The following is a 14266-nucleotide window of genomic DNA, read 5'->3' on the forward strand; positions in this document are numbered from 1 at the left end:
GTTTGATATTTGCACTGAAGTACATAAAAAAATGCCTTAAATATATATATATATATATGAGAAACAGACAGATTGATGCAATTTACAAAAGCAAGTGGAATCCAGGTGCCCATAACTGTATGCTTTCAGGCTCAGTATATTGTATTTTTCGGACTATAAGGCGTAGCTAAAATCTTTACATTTTCCCAAAAATCATCAGTGCGGGGCTGGCTAGTGCTGCTAACTGGAGCTGAGTAGCACTGCTAACTGGGACAAATAAGCATACATCACTGACAAGAAACAAAAAAGGAAAAAGAAAATAATTACTTTTCATTCCACACATGAAATAATACTTCAGAATCTAGTCAAAGCAGTTTTTTTTTTATTAAAACACTAGGTTAAAAAAATAAAATACAGAAAGAAATTCATTCTCAGTGAGGTTTCAGCTTTAAAAAAACATACAAAAGTCAGGAATATTAATATTGTTTAATTAGGCAATAACATTTACTGCAGATAACTAGGAAAATTCTGAAACAAGTAAAATGGTTTGCACAGCAAAAGCCAATATTTATATATCTATGTATTTTTCTTCTTTATTTATTATTAAAGATGGATTAGCACAAATATTACATATCTTTTTAAAAGTTCATTTTCTTGATTGTGGCATCAAGTCTGTCAAAATGCATTTCTGTAAAAACAAAAATCAATACAATACAAATAAGTCAATACAGTTGCTACATAGACAATTAAGTCAATTTTATCAGCAGAACTTACAAAACACATTTCACAGAGCTTAAATTGGGCCAACTAAAAACAGTAAAAACTGAATTTTAAAGTTGGTAAGACGTGCTGCATATGTAAAATAAATAGTTGGCACAGCTTTTGTTTGGAACTTTTGGCTTTTTGTACTTATTACAAAAAATATTATCTTAAAAAAATATTTTATAGGGCTAAAAAATATCAGTCAGCAAGAAAACATTTGGAAAAATGTGGTACCACATTTTTTGTTGTAAGTTAAAATGTGAATAAAGTCATATGAACTAAATCTTGTATGTTTGCTGAACAAAATAAGAAATGTTAGTGAACAAGATTAGTTGAACTTCTTATTACAACAAATGTCACGTTAGCTTAACATTTTTTTTCTGCTGTCTCTACTGTCCAGGAAAGACTTTGCATTAGATTTTGCTGTGTATGGCTGTGAGGATTTAATTACATTCAGTGATCTGTGAGGTCAGGATGTTAAATGATTACCACCCCACCTCATCTCAAAAGTACTGGATTAATTAAGCTCACTTCTTTCACTGCTCCAGAGCTCAATACTGGGGGGGCTTTATACATCTCCAACCTACATCTGGCACTGGGCATGGTGCCAAAAGGTTCCTGTTTATATGCTCAGGACAGTCCTATTCTATTGGAAATATTTATTTTTTACGGGGTCTGAACAAGTTGTGTTGTCTGTGCATTTGCACGTCTGTGTCAGCAGTGGGCAAAGTTTAAAGTTACTATTGTTTTCATTAAAAGAGGTGCAAGAAACACTAAGACACTTACAATATACAAATCAGCCAATCAAAAGCACCACCCCCTGGTGTTTCATCACTATAAGAGGCACACTGCTCAGCCTAATCAGCTCTCCCTTCTGCCCCGCCCCTAAACCCATACATCACCCATTTCCAATTTTTCACATTTAGAGTGTTGTCAGCAAAAATCAGGGGGTTTAGTTTTCCTTTAACCTCAAAAAGTCCCACATTTCTGAACTGATTAATTGATGTATTGCTTACCGGTAGTGCATCGCCGGATCTTCTCTGGGAGCTCTCCTGCGATTTCAAAATAAAATTAAACTATTACTAAAATAAAAGTATCAATATATTAATAATAGCAGTGTGAAAGAATAAACTCCACCACAAAGAGATCAGAAAATGACATATAATCACCTGGAAAATCTGCTCCAGACACTGGGCCTACTCCAAAAGAGAAAATATATTTTCAATTAGTTAATTTAGGTGTGTTTTAGTTTAAATAACAATGTTGTTATATTAACATAATTTATGTTGTTATAACACACACATTGTACACTGTGTACTGATACTTGTTTATAATTTAATTAATTTAAATGCTTGCCTTTGCTCAGGTTTCGGTGGTCTTAAAGGTGCACTGGGAAATATAGATAACATTCAGTTAAAATATATATAAATATATATAAATAAATACAAAAACAATTTCCTGCCCATCAAAGCTGATTTCTATGGCAACATCAAGACAATGTGGTGTTTTGTTAAAAAGCATTCATAATAATAAAAGATAAAATATATATGAAGAATTGTAGTATTTTTCTATATTTGTATCAGCTTGATAAAAGCAAACCAAATACACTGTAAAATATTCAGTTATCACTAATCTGTAATATACTAACACTTTTGCTTTGTTCATGAAATACACTGTAAAAAGTGTTTCTGATAAAGTAAATAATACTTAGAATTTTATAAGACATGGAAACAATAAAATGACTGTTTCTAAATATTTATACATTTATTGAACATATAGTTTGCAGGTCATTAAAATCGACTTTTTCTCGTTCACAGTATTAAGAAGTATTTAATGGTACTTACTTTGTAGAAAGCACATAACTGTACAGTAATGGTGCACTTTTTGTTGCATGTCTCTGTCCAGATTTGAACTAAAGTCACTGATTTAAACTGAATGAAAATAAGATGTAACAGTGATGATGGTTTAAGAGCCATGTCATCTGCACCTGAAAATTTTACAGCACTTCACGTCTCCCTCTGCTGACAAGCTTTATGTAGCTGCAGATTTCATTTTCCAGCAGGACTTGGCACACTGCCTACATTGCCAATGGTTTGAATTGGTCTTATATAATATTCTAATTTTCTGACACACAGACTTTGTTTTTTTTATAAGCTGTAAACCACAATCAACATCAATATTAAAATAAATAATTGCTCAAAATAGATCACTCTGTGTGTAATCAATCTGTATAATATAAATTTTAAATTGAATTACTGAAAAAAAACTTACTAAATAAAATTTCTATCATATTCTAATTTATTTTTAAATGCACCTGTATATCACTGCTCTTCAGTCAGCCAGAAGGCCAGAAAACATGCATTCAGTACATTTTCCCCATCATTGGTGATCGTGAGTTAAAGTTATTGTCTTCACTTACTTGTATTCCACCTCTGGACCTCTTCTGTAAAGACAAAGACATATAAAAGTATTACTTTGCTTACATTTTTAAATAATGTAATAATAAAATTATTTCAGGGTTCATGCAAGAAACAATATGAAAAACGGCACCTGGAAAAGCGGCTCCAGATGCTGCGCCTATAAATAAATAAATAAATAGAAAAACACAAACATGATTCATGCTGTAGGCTGATTGCTGTGTTTACAGTTAAATCATTTTATTTTAAATATATTAATATTAAAATATATGGGAATTAGTTTCCAAGTTAATTTTATAATTCAATTTTATTTACAACTTGCCTCTCAGGTCTTGGCGGTCTTGGTGGTGCACTGTGGGTGAAATTTGCAGTATAACATTATGGGATTTCAAAAAGATTTTAGTGTTAAATCATAGAAAAAATAAAAGGTTTTCTTGGTGATGCTAACAAGCAGGTAGATTTAAATAAAATTTTATAAGGAACAGTTGTCCAGAACATCATAATGTTTAAATTATATTATGGCTCATTCATCATATTAGTATTTCATATCATACAGTACAATTACAATTTAATATACACTCATTATCAGAAAAGAAATGTTGCAACCAAATGGATGATGAGCAAATGTTAATAATTTATTGTCAGGCTTCATACTGAACTGGAAACATACAAAATTTTAAAAACTTAAATAATAATAAATGTTCTTATGTCAAATAAATTTTAAATGTAAAACAATACTTTTGAAAAACATCTTAAAATACTGAATAACTTGTTTATACTCGTGCTCGATATTAACTCTTTCAATACTGTTTACCATCTCTGAACATATGAGAAATAATGGTGTAGAACGGCCTGCTGGAAGAATAACCGTGTTCTGCATAATCTAGAAAAATAATGCTGGTTATAAAGACATTGATTTTATTAGTTGCTATTATTATTTGGGTGTAGGTCCAGGTCCAGATTCTGGGTCCAGACCCGGACCTGCACTGCAGTACACCTATTGATTGTGAAACCCTTGAATTAGTAAAGAACCTTTAAACCAACTGAAAAAGTTTTAGACCTTTAAAATATAAAATGTGGAACTTTAGGGAATAAAAACAACTGTTTGTAACATTTTTAATATTAAGACTGTAGTTGTGGTCTTGAGTACTCACTTTATTTCAGCTGATGCTAGCCAGCTTGCAGTTCCATCAGCTCTCCTGTTCATAGAAATAAAGCATTTACATAGCATTTAACCATCATTCTTAATTAAATGAAATTAATTAAATGAAAGGTCATATAATTCTACATATAAGACACTATCATAGTGATGGCAGCAATTTTCATTTTTTATATATTTAAAGTGTGAATAATATTGTATTTAATTACATTAAAATATTATAAGTAAATAAATAAACTAACCTGGAAAATCGAGCCCATACAGATCTCCTGTTCAAAAGCCAGAGAATCAAACCTTTAACCAATGTACTGCAAAACTTAATATAGTCCTCAATCAGCCAAATGTACAGTTGCAAGAAAAAGTATGTGAACTTAGGGATTACTTGGGTTTCTGAATAAATTGGTTATAAAATATGTTCTGATCTTCATCTAAGTCACAACAATAGACAAACACTCTGCCTAAACTAATACCACACAAAAAATTACATGTTTGCATGGTTTTATTTGCATGGGTTGAGGTCAGGACTCTGACATTTTGAAAAACTGTGGCATGACCTTAGGATAGTTATTCACACCAGATATCCCAAGAATATTGCTGAACTGAACAGTTTTGTGAGGAAAAATGGTCCAAAATTCCTCCTGACCATTGTGCAGGTCTGATCTGCAGCTACAGGAACATTTGGTTGAGGTTATTAATGCCAAAGGAGGGTCAACTAGTTATTAAATTCAGAGTTCACATACTTTTTCCACCCTGCACTGTGTATCGTAACATGTTGTGTTTAATAAAACCATGCAAACATATAATTTTTGTGTGGTATTAGTTTAATCAGACTGTGTTTGTCTATTGTCGTGACTTGTTGTGAGATAAAGATCAGAACAAATTTAATGACCAATTCATGCAGAAATCCAAGTCATCCCAAAGGGTTCACATACTTTTTCTTGCAACTGTATAGTAACATACTTAAAATATTTCAAATAATCCCACAAGATTTTATTACATTTTACAATGACTCTTCAATTTAAATAATTTAAATTAAAAAAATTAAATAATAAAACAACATGTTGCTTGCCTTTTATCTAGTGTGTCTCCATCAGAAGGCTCCCTATATTTCAGCAAAGAAAATAATCAAAGAAAGTCAACAAATCTTAAAAAAGAAATGTCATAAGTCATACCCACAAGATAAACTTAATATCACTTACTTGCCAACCCTTCTTCTATACAAAACCACTCCAACTGTAAATAAGATGAAAAGTAGCAAAATGCTAAAGAAAGGAGCGAGGATGTAATATCCTATGGTTTCCATTTTCAGCCCCTCGTATCCTATAAAAGAGTGCAATTATTAGCTTTCAGTCGTGCAATTAAACTATTGGAACATTGTCTTCAGTTAACCTGTATTTTTCTATACTCACTTGTGATTGGCAGGTAAATTGCAGTTTCTTGTTTTTTCCCTCTCCAGAATGAGGCTGAGCAGAGGAGGTCATCTTCATTTTCGTAGCCAGTTGGTATGAAAGTAACTGTTGAGGTTGTTTTCCACTGACCTGCGCTTCCTTCCATGTGGCTCACCACTTCCTTGGCAGTTTTAATACTCCATTTTATAGTTGGGGGGTGTGAGGGGCACGTATGGGTGACAGAACAACTTAGAGAGAATTTCTTGCCTGGCTCCATCTCCTCAGGAAGACCCGAAATAACTGGCTTATCGGGACTTGCTGAATTCAAAAAGAGGCATTGGCATTAGTTTAAATGAATTAATAGCAAATAGCAGATACAGCTGGAACCTGTATCTGAAATGAATATTTATAGAAGTTAATCAAGGATTGTGAATGGAGCTTGACTGAAAGAAAGATCTACTCTACGACTAAATTTACAACAATGTTTGTTGACATTATTTCTAATAAATGCATTCAGCTGCTTCAATTTGCAACTTTTGCAGATGCAGATGGACAAATACATATGTGCATCTTGTCTAGTCCTTGTAAAGGAGTATTGCCAATAGACAGTGTTGGGAAGTAACGGATTACATGTAACGGCGTTACGTAATCAGATTACAAATTATGAGTAACTGTAATCCGTTACAGTTACTGCTTCAGTAAGTGGTAATCAGATTACAGTTACTCTGCTAAAATAAATGGATTACATTGCGGTACTTCCCTATTTTTGGTCTTCCAATCCAACACTGACAAAACGCAATCACAATCACATTCACATAAATCAGACATCAGAATATTCTATGATTCACAACCTCCTGCTCAGAATGTTTTCACTGCAGAAGCGCCCTCTAGCGGGCCCGTCGGCGGGCCCATTCTGACTATGTAAAGTAGAATGCTTAAAGGCGTAAAATATTCTAAACTCACCGGCCAACTAACCAACTCATATTCTTTATTATTACTTTAACTACCTGCACGCAAATTTACAACCATCTACATGAAACCAGTCGCCAGAAATCTCCAACTGAAAACAGCCTGTATTTTTACATTGTTTACATGTGAAACCCGCCTCCCCAACAAAATAGCCTTATAAAATATTATTAATATGTGAAATAACATCATATAAGATTATAGAAAATTCACTTACTATCACAGCATCCACAATACAGCACTGAACCGCAGATAAAATATCCATAAAGTCCTTTATTCGCCTGCTCACTTCTCTTCACAAACATGCGTTTAGTTTCAGCGCAACCGCAACGTCATATTCTCAAGCTCCTAGCGACCACACATGTAATGTTTTCACGTAAAGTTGTACGTGAATACAAAGCTAAGGATGTCCTCTTGTCGATTCTGTCGTTTTTATTGGTCCACAAACCACTATTTTTCTTGAGTGATCGTCTTTTGAACCAATAACGTGAGCGCTGGATCAATCCAATCCAATCAAATCAGGTCATAGCCTTTCTCCAGGGTCACAAAAGTGATTGACACCTATTTCAACCAATAGTCCACCCTTAGACAAAAACACTGGTACGTAATTTGCCCTGATTGGTCTCCTAATGGCTGGGGGTGGGGCATGCCTAACAGCTGTCACCAAAATGCCTCTGGTAAACAAAGGTGCGCCCACCTATTACAAACTGTTGTTGTATAGTGACAGATTTACTTGTGTATCTTGAGAGGTTTTGAACACTTTGGAGACGCCTGGTGGACACCTAATATAATGCAGTGGAAATCTTTAATGCATTGTGCTATAAATTACCAATTTTTTAATTTGTTTGTCAAGACCCTACTGAATCAGGAAATGTAGAGAATGATTGACTATACATCACCAACATCCATACACACATTGTTAACTCTAATTATAACAGGTGCTTTTTTTTTTTTTACATTTTCTTCTGCATTTGATGTTCTCAAATGGAACCTAAATAATGAAAATTTAAGTGTTGAAGTGAATGATTGTTTACTTTTTATGATTACACTGCAATTGACATTTAATAATAAAACATTCAAATTATATTTTGTTTGCATTTGGGAGTTCTTAGAAAAGGAACAGATTGTAAAAATCGTATTGAACCGAATCGTATCGTATCGTGACATAATCAAAGTCAAAGTCAAAGTCAAAGTCAAAAGTGGTTTTTATTGTCATTTCAGCTATATACAGAGTACACAGTGAAACGAAACAACGTTCCTCCAGGGACCATAATTTGAGGTATCGTACATTATCGTATCGCTGAATAAAATAATCATATCATATCATAATAAATCTTGTGATTTTCACCCCTAGATAATCCACCTGCAGAAAGTGGCAAACCTGCAAATAGATAGCTTACAGTTGTTGTTGCATTGTTTGGTTTTTAATGTTTTTTAATGATTTTTTCATCAATGTATAGAAGTGTTTCATAAAATAGTTTGATGAAATGGTTTCATAAGTATTTTTATAGGGTGATTGAAAAGGCTGTTTTATTTGTTTCTCTATTTGTTAACTGGAAAGAAAAATAAAACAATAATATGCAATATGTGGTTGCTACATTCATTCAGGCTTAAAAAAATGACAATATTGTAAGTAATCCAAAGTAATCAGATTACGTTACTCACTTGAAGAACTGATTACGTTACAAATTACATTTTGAGTGTTGAAATCAGTAATCTGTAAGGGATTACATTTTAAAAGTAACCTTCCCAACACTGCCAATAGATTAGGACTCTCTGGAACAGATATATTGTACATACGTGAAACTACTGGCACTATGCCTAATGCCATGCACAGGAAAAAGGGTTTTTTAAATTGATTTGTGAAGCAGTGGAACTAAAAATCTGACATCAGTGCTCCAAAATTTAGTAGAAACCTTGTCTGGACAGGGACAAATACTCCACCAAAAGCAGGATAAGCTATGTTTGTTTTTTTATATTCATTTCATAAGAAACCTTGGATGAGAGGGTGTCCCAATACTTTTGTCCATATGGTTTAAATGCCTATGAATATCAAACATCCTGACCTCATCAACACTGTTGTCACTAAATACTATCAAATCCTCACATCACTGCTCTAGAATCTAGCAGAAAGCCTGCATGTCTTCCTCCTTGGACAGCAGAGACCAATACTCTGATATTTTGGAAGAAACAATGTCCCAATACTTTTGTTCATATAGTGTATTTCAATCAAAGACAACAGTGAGTTCTTAAAGCACACCTAAAAAAAGGGAATCTAGGTTCTGGGATGGTTCTTACCTTTCATGACGATGAACACACAGCTGTGGTTAAACCTGTACTTGTCGTTGCCCTTTTCTGCATGGAAGCAGAACGGGCCGTTGTCGTGGGCTTTAACGTCGTCGATCTCTAAAGTGCAGTTCTTTTCGTCTGGTTCCCCCAGCAGCTCTGTGCGACCTTTAAAGTTGTCCATAACGTTGGTCTGTCCAGTATGGTAAACATAATCGCCATTGGTGTCGTACCACAGGCCACGGAGGCGGGTGACCGGCTCACTACCGATATCGAATGTGCAGGGTATCACTACACACGAGCGGGTCAGGGCACTGATCCTGGGCACCACATCGGCCTCAAAAACATGAACAGCTGAAATGAAGTAAAAGAAGGTAATTTCCATTCATTTAATGTCACTCAATATGCTATAGGTTATACCATAGTTGGTAACACAACAGTGGTCTCACCATTGTAATGTAAATGAACTGCTATTTTATACACTTATATATTATAAAACACTATCTTTATGTACTGAATTAAAGCCAGGTCAGCAAAAAAAGAGATAAGTTTTGACATTTTTCGTAATGCCTAATCTTTAAGGGGCTCCCAGACAGGGATTACACCTAAAGGGAACTGAACTGTATGCATAAAAAGAGTTACTTAGACTAACATAGATAGTGGAATTATTGCCAGTATGAGTTGATTTCCCAAAAAGAAAAAAGAAAAAAATACTGTTGTATATTGTAATTAATATACATTGATCATTAACATGTGTAATATTTGTCCGTGTTATTGTATTTGAGCCAGCTGCATTGTGATGTTGTGTGGTTAAATGTATATCAGTGTTTATTATTGCTTTACCACAATATCTCAAGGTATAGCATGACCTTAAGTGTGTTGTACGATTATAGCCCAGTTCTAGCCCTGATATTCATTTTTAGATTTTGAGATTTGTTATGCACTTTTATTTTATTTTATATAGTGTTTTTGTCAAAGTGCTTATAGAAATGAACTGTGGTTTTATTTGTTAGTATATTATGTAACCCCAGCTCTGTGGCTCAGTTTGTTTAACAACATGTTTAAATGTAGACCAGCTCATTAGTAAATGAGCTACAGGTTAAAAATTGTTCAGGCTCTCAAATCACATGTGGGGAGAAGTCCAGTTCCAGACCATGCATGGCTGTGGTGCTGATGGGATTCAAACATATGTTCTTCTGTCTCTTGACAAGCAGGCAGTTTGGCAGTTCAGCCAATCTAAAGTTGTGAGACCATGTACATTTACTGTAAGTCTCTAAACAAAAACAGAAAGCTAAATTTACACAGAACTGTTATTAATTAGTGTTATAGCACGGCTCTAGAGTGGCCCAACTTTTTAACTGCTGCTCATTAAGAGTGACGAGATCAAAAGATCAAATTCTACAAAAAAGCTCAGCGCTCCATTGTCGAGAGCCTCGCAGTTTGTGCATATCATGTGATAGGACAAGTTCTACTAAAGCTACAGTAAACAAAAGAAAACGGACGAGAAGGAGAGAGAGAGACTAAACATCTGATACAATATTAAAGTAAAAAGATATATATTTTTTATGGGGAATAAATAGAGAAAAAAACATACTGTCATTCTCAAATGGATCCACTATTTTGGGCACATACTCTGGAAGAGAACAAAGAAAAATATGATGTATAATTAGGAATACAGGCGCACTACAGACTCTCTTTAGATTTTAAACGTGTCCATTATACTCACTTTGGACCTGAAACACAACAGAAGCTGTGATCTCCTCTTCAGGAAACTTCGCAGTGCAGACGAGCTTCTTTCCATGGTCCTCCATCGAAGCTATGAATTGTACATTTGAAGAGGTGATATAGCCTGAGACTCTGTTTTCTTTGGTTTTGACAGTCTCGGGCATGTCTTCATAGTTCCAGGTGATGGTTGGAATCTGCCTCATGCAGGAATGTAAAACATTGCAGGTGAAGTTTTTTGCAACTCCCTCCGTGACATCAGCCAACTCTGGCTCGATCATTATATCTTGATGGATACCTGAAAGGTCAGTGTATGAGAGAAGTGAGCAGAATGTGCAAAGACTTCTGTGTGAATACTGTGTGAAATCGATCTAATTTCCCCAAATACACAAAGACATTAAATGCCAGATTTGATATTCCTGTCTTTTAAAACTAGTGCAAGTTTATGATATGCCTGATCTTGTCTTATTTCTCCTGTTTCACCAAAAAGTGACTAGAAAATTTCAGATTGGCTCTTTATGTAGGTAGATTATGGATTACTGATTGTTAAATGTGCTGATTGTCTGGTAAGCTGATTTTCTCATTTTCAAGTAGTAACAAACATACCAGTAGAAATTACCATGCATTACCATTGCTATGCAGACAGGCAGATTTGCAAAACCCATCCCATATATCAATTGGATTTTAGTTTAAGTAACTATAACTGCATTTTATTACCAAATGCATGTATTTAAAATCCTGTCAGGATACAGGATTCTGTCTAGATGCTTAACACATAAAGTGACCAAGTCTTTTCCATATGCTATAATCATTCATTTTTTGGTATTACTTACACTGAGCATTGAGGTCAATTTTAGCTTCTGATGTCTGCTCGCCTGAGAATGTGGCTTTACATGTAATGCTTTGGTCGTCTTCCTTAATCTTAAACGTGTGATGTTTGGTGGTCTCCCAGAAGCCGTCTTGCTTCGGAACGTGTTCAGTTCTGTCTGTTTGTTGAGCTGCACCCATTTTCAGTGTAGGAGGACTCCAAGGACAAGTGTGGTATATACTACAGGATACTGTGATCTGTTCTCCCACTCTGGGTACACCAGTAATGCTGAGTTTGGGTTTTTCAGCTTGTTCTGTCAGAAAGATTGAGAATCAGTCGAGACTTTGACATTTTGGTCATCTATTGTTAAAGCAACGAGGTGCATAAAGCTGGATCTCCCTTACAGTTAATTAATTACCTGTTACTTCAAGTTCAACACAGCTGTCGCGATGGTTCACGCTGTGGAACGTTTCGACTGGTTTCTGATCCATCCATGGATACAGTCTCTCTCTGTTATGCTCCATTAGCAGTGGATAGATTTTCAAACTGCACTTTCCCTCGCTGGCTGATCCATTTAATTCAGTTTTTCCCCAGAACTTGCCAATCACATTTTGGCCGTCTTGAGCATACACTAAAGGGAACGTTGTAGAGGAGTACTCATACCACTTCACCATGGTGTTACTGGGCATTGTGCTTTTGAACTCAAAGCTACAGGGAATAATCAGACAGGATCCTCTGAGGCCTTTGATCTTGCTTGGCATGGAGTACGTCCAGTCCAATGAAGACATTCCTCCTTTTCAAGGGACAATGGGTAGAAAGAGAAGATTCAATTTACATGATATTTGGTCATAAATGTGCATAAAATTTTACTCTGACCTCAGCATTTCCCAAAAAGTGAGAAATTACCACTTATTCAGCTGTGCCATGTTGCATTTGTAGTCTGCAAGATGGAAATAAACTTACTCTTTACTTTTAATACAACAGAATCTGAAGACTGTTCCCCTCCAGACTGAGCTGTGCATGTCAGTGTCTTGTCATGGTCATCCCTGGCTGCCTTTAACTTTAATGTGGAAACAGTCGTCCAAGTGGAAGACATCTTTTCTGTTTTAACGGAAGCTGGCATGTTCTCAAAGTTCCAGGTGAGCGAGGGCTTTTGCTTTTGGCATGTGTGCTGCACAGTGCAAGTAAAGGTCTTCTCAATTCCCTCCATTACCTCATCTTGGGTTGGACTTATTGTAGGTTTCTGAAATGTACCTATTAAAAAAGCAATCAGAAAGCCAAGAGTTTTCATTAGTCAATATAGAAGAAATGGTAATAGCTAGTCTTTATTAGTCCGATAGTCAATAGATTATCAGCAGTAGTCAATATGGATTAGAGATTGACCGTTTTGAAAAATGATAGATTTATGAGTGAGAAGGTAGCCAGCACATGGGACAGAGTTCAACACCGGCTTTAATACGTCTGCATTGCTGCACAAGCTCCGTATGTCTGTTAACAGGTTGAACAAAAAAACTGTAGCGTACTGTGCTTAACCCTTTCATGCATAGTGTCCACTACAGTGGACACATATTTAAACTCATTTAAAAAACAAACGATTTACAATACATACTCCAAACCACCAGAGTGCTGTCTTCAAACCCACTATTTATTGTGTAAAATATAAATGTTTTAATCAATATTCTCAAAATTGAGATATTGCATCAGAAATCCAAGATGGCGGCCAACAGTGAAAATTACACTATGACCTCTGGCATATCGGTCAAATCTTTTTAGTCTGCAAGAAATATGCAGGTATATATTTTTTTTCTTATTAAGAATGAAGTAAGGAACAACTTTATGAAAGTTTAATCAAAATTGGTAATGCAGTTTTTTGGTTCTGTGTCAAAACGTAACTGTCCACTATAGTGGACGTCATGCACCAATGGTAACATTTCGATTATAAGGACATTGAGTGAATTGGCTAAATTAGCTCTAATTATTGTTATTTTAATATATTATTAATATTATAATACTGTTATAGATATTTTATTATTATTATATTATATTATTGTAGTATTATTATACATATTATATGTATATATCTATTAGTATTAGATATTATTATATGTATTATTATGGAAATATTATTATAAACTAATGTGTTAATTGTAAGTATGCTATAGTTTTTATTATTTCTGATATATTCTATCATAACAATATAACAATAGTAAACTAGTGGTAAAAAATAGGTTAGGTTAGATTAAACATCATAATGAATTTCTCCAACTGCGTGCCTGAGCAATGAGAAGTATGTTTTTTTTATTAAATTAATATTTAAATTATGTATATATGCTAACTTCCTATATAATGTCTGCACATCTCCACAATGGGACAGGCTGGATTTTATTTTTGTTATTACTTAATATATTTTAAAGTTTGAGTGTATGAGTGAGTTTATGTATGCTTGTGGGTTCAGTTCTGTTGCATTGTTATCCAATGCATGAGTTTAATAAGCTATTTTCTTCAAATGTGCTGATGCAACCAGACACTTAATACTTTTATCTAAGCTGTTTTTACATTGAAGCTTTTGTATATGAATAGTTCCCATAATATATTGTTTCTTTGAGCTATAAACATGAAATAGAACATTTTCTACTAAATTGCATTTTATCCCATTAGTGCATGGTGTCCACTACAGTGGACAGTTGTGTATCTCCTACAGAATAAATAATAATAATAAAAAAAAAACTTACTATGTGTTTTAGGTCTTTCTTGTGAGTGAAAAAATACATAGAAAAAA

The 14266-nt window shown here is 34.4% G+C and overlaps 1 protein-coding gene across 2 annotated transcripts in view; it reads right to left on the minus strand.

Moving 5' to 3' along the window:
- Window positions 1–339: 339 nt before the first annotated feature.
- The window catches only part of LOC103028362 (uncharacterized), a 32706-nt gene continuing 18779 nt past the window's right edge, over window positions 340–14266 (minus strand). For both annotated transcript variants that reach the window (XM_049467165.1, XM_049467164.1), the window contains exons 8-25: window positions 12451–12741; window positions 11906–12280; window positions 11513–11800; window positions 10684–10977; window positions 10552–10590; window positions 8970–9311; window positions 5727–6023; window positions 5517–5637; window positions 5387–5419; window positions 4560–4586; window positions 4313–4357; window positions 3481–3510; window positions 3292–3318; window positions 3161–3184; window positions 2098–2130; window positions 1911–1937; window positions 1758–1793; window positions 340–667 (exon numbers count right to left, since the gene is read on the minus strand). In XM_049467165.1, the coding sequence (XP_049323122.1) occupies window positions 655–667; window positions 1758–1793; window positions 1911–1937; window positions 2098–2130; window positions 3161–3184; window positions 3292–3318; window positions 3481–3510; window positions 4313–4357; window positions 4560–4586; window positions 5387–5419; window positions 5517–5637; window positions 5727–6023; window positions 8970–9311; window positions 10552–10590; window positions 10684–10977; window positions 11513–11800; window positions 11906–12280; window positions 12451–12741 (2342 nt within the window). In that variant the 3' untranslated portion in view covers window positions 340–654. The remainder of the gene's footprint in view (window positions 668–1757; window positions 1794–1910; window positions 1938–2097; window positions 2131–3160; window positions 3185–3291; window positions 3319–3480; window positions 3511–4312; window positions 4358–4559; window positions 4587–5386; window positions 5420–5516; window positions 5638–5726; window positions 6024–8969; window positions 9312–10551; window positions 10591–10683; window positions 10978–11512; window positions 11801–11905; window positions 12281–12450; window positions 12742–14266) is intronic.

The sequence above is a fragment of the Astyanax mexicanus genome, chromosome 18, assembly GCF_023375975.1.
Source record: "Astyanax mexicanus isolate ESR-SI-001 chromosome 18, AstMex3_surface, whole genome shotgun sequence".
Classification (NCBI taxonomy): Eukaryota; Metazoa; Chordata; class Actinopteri; order Characiformes; family Acestrorhamphidae; genus Astyanax; species Astyanax mexicanus.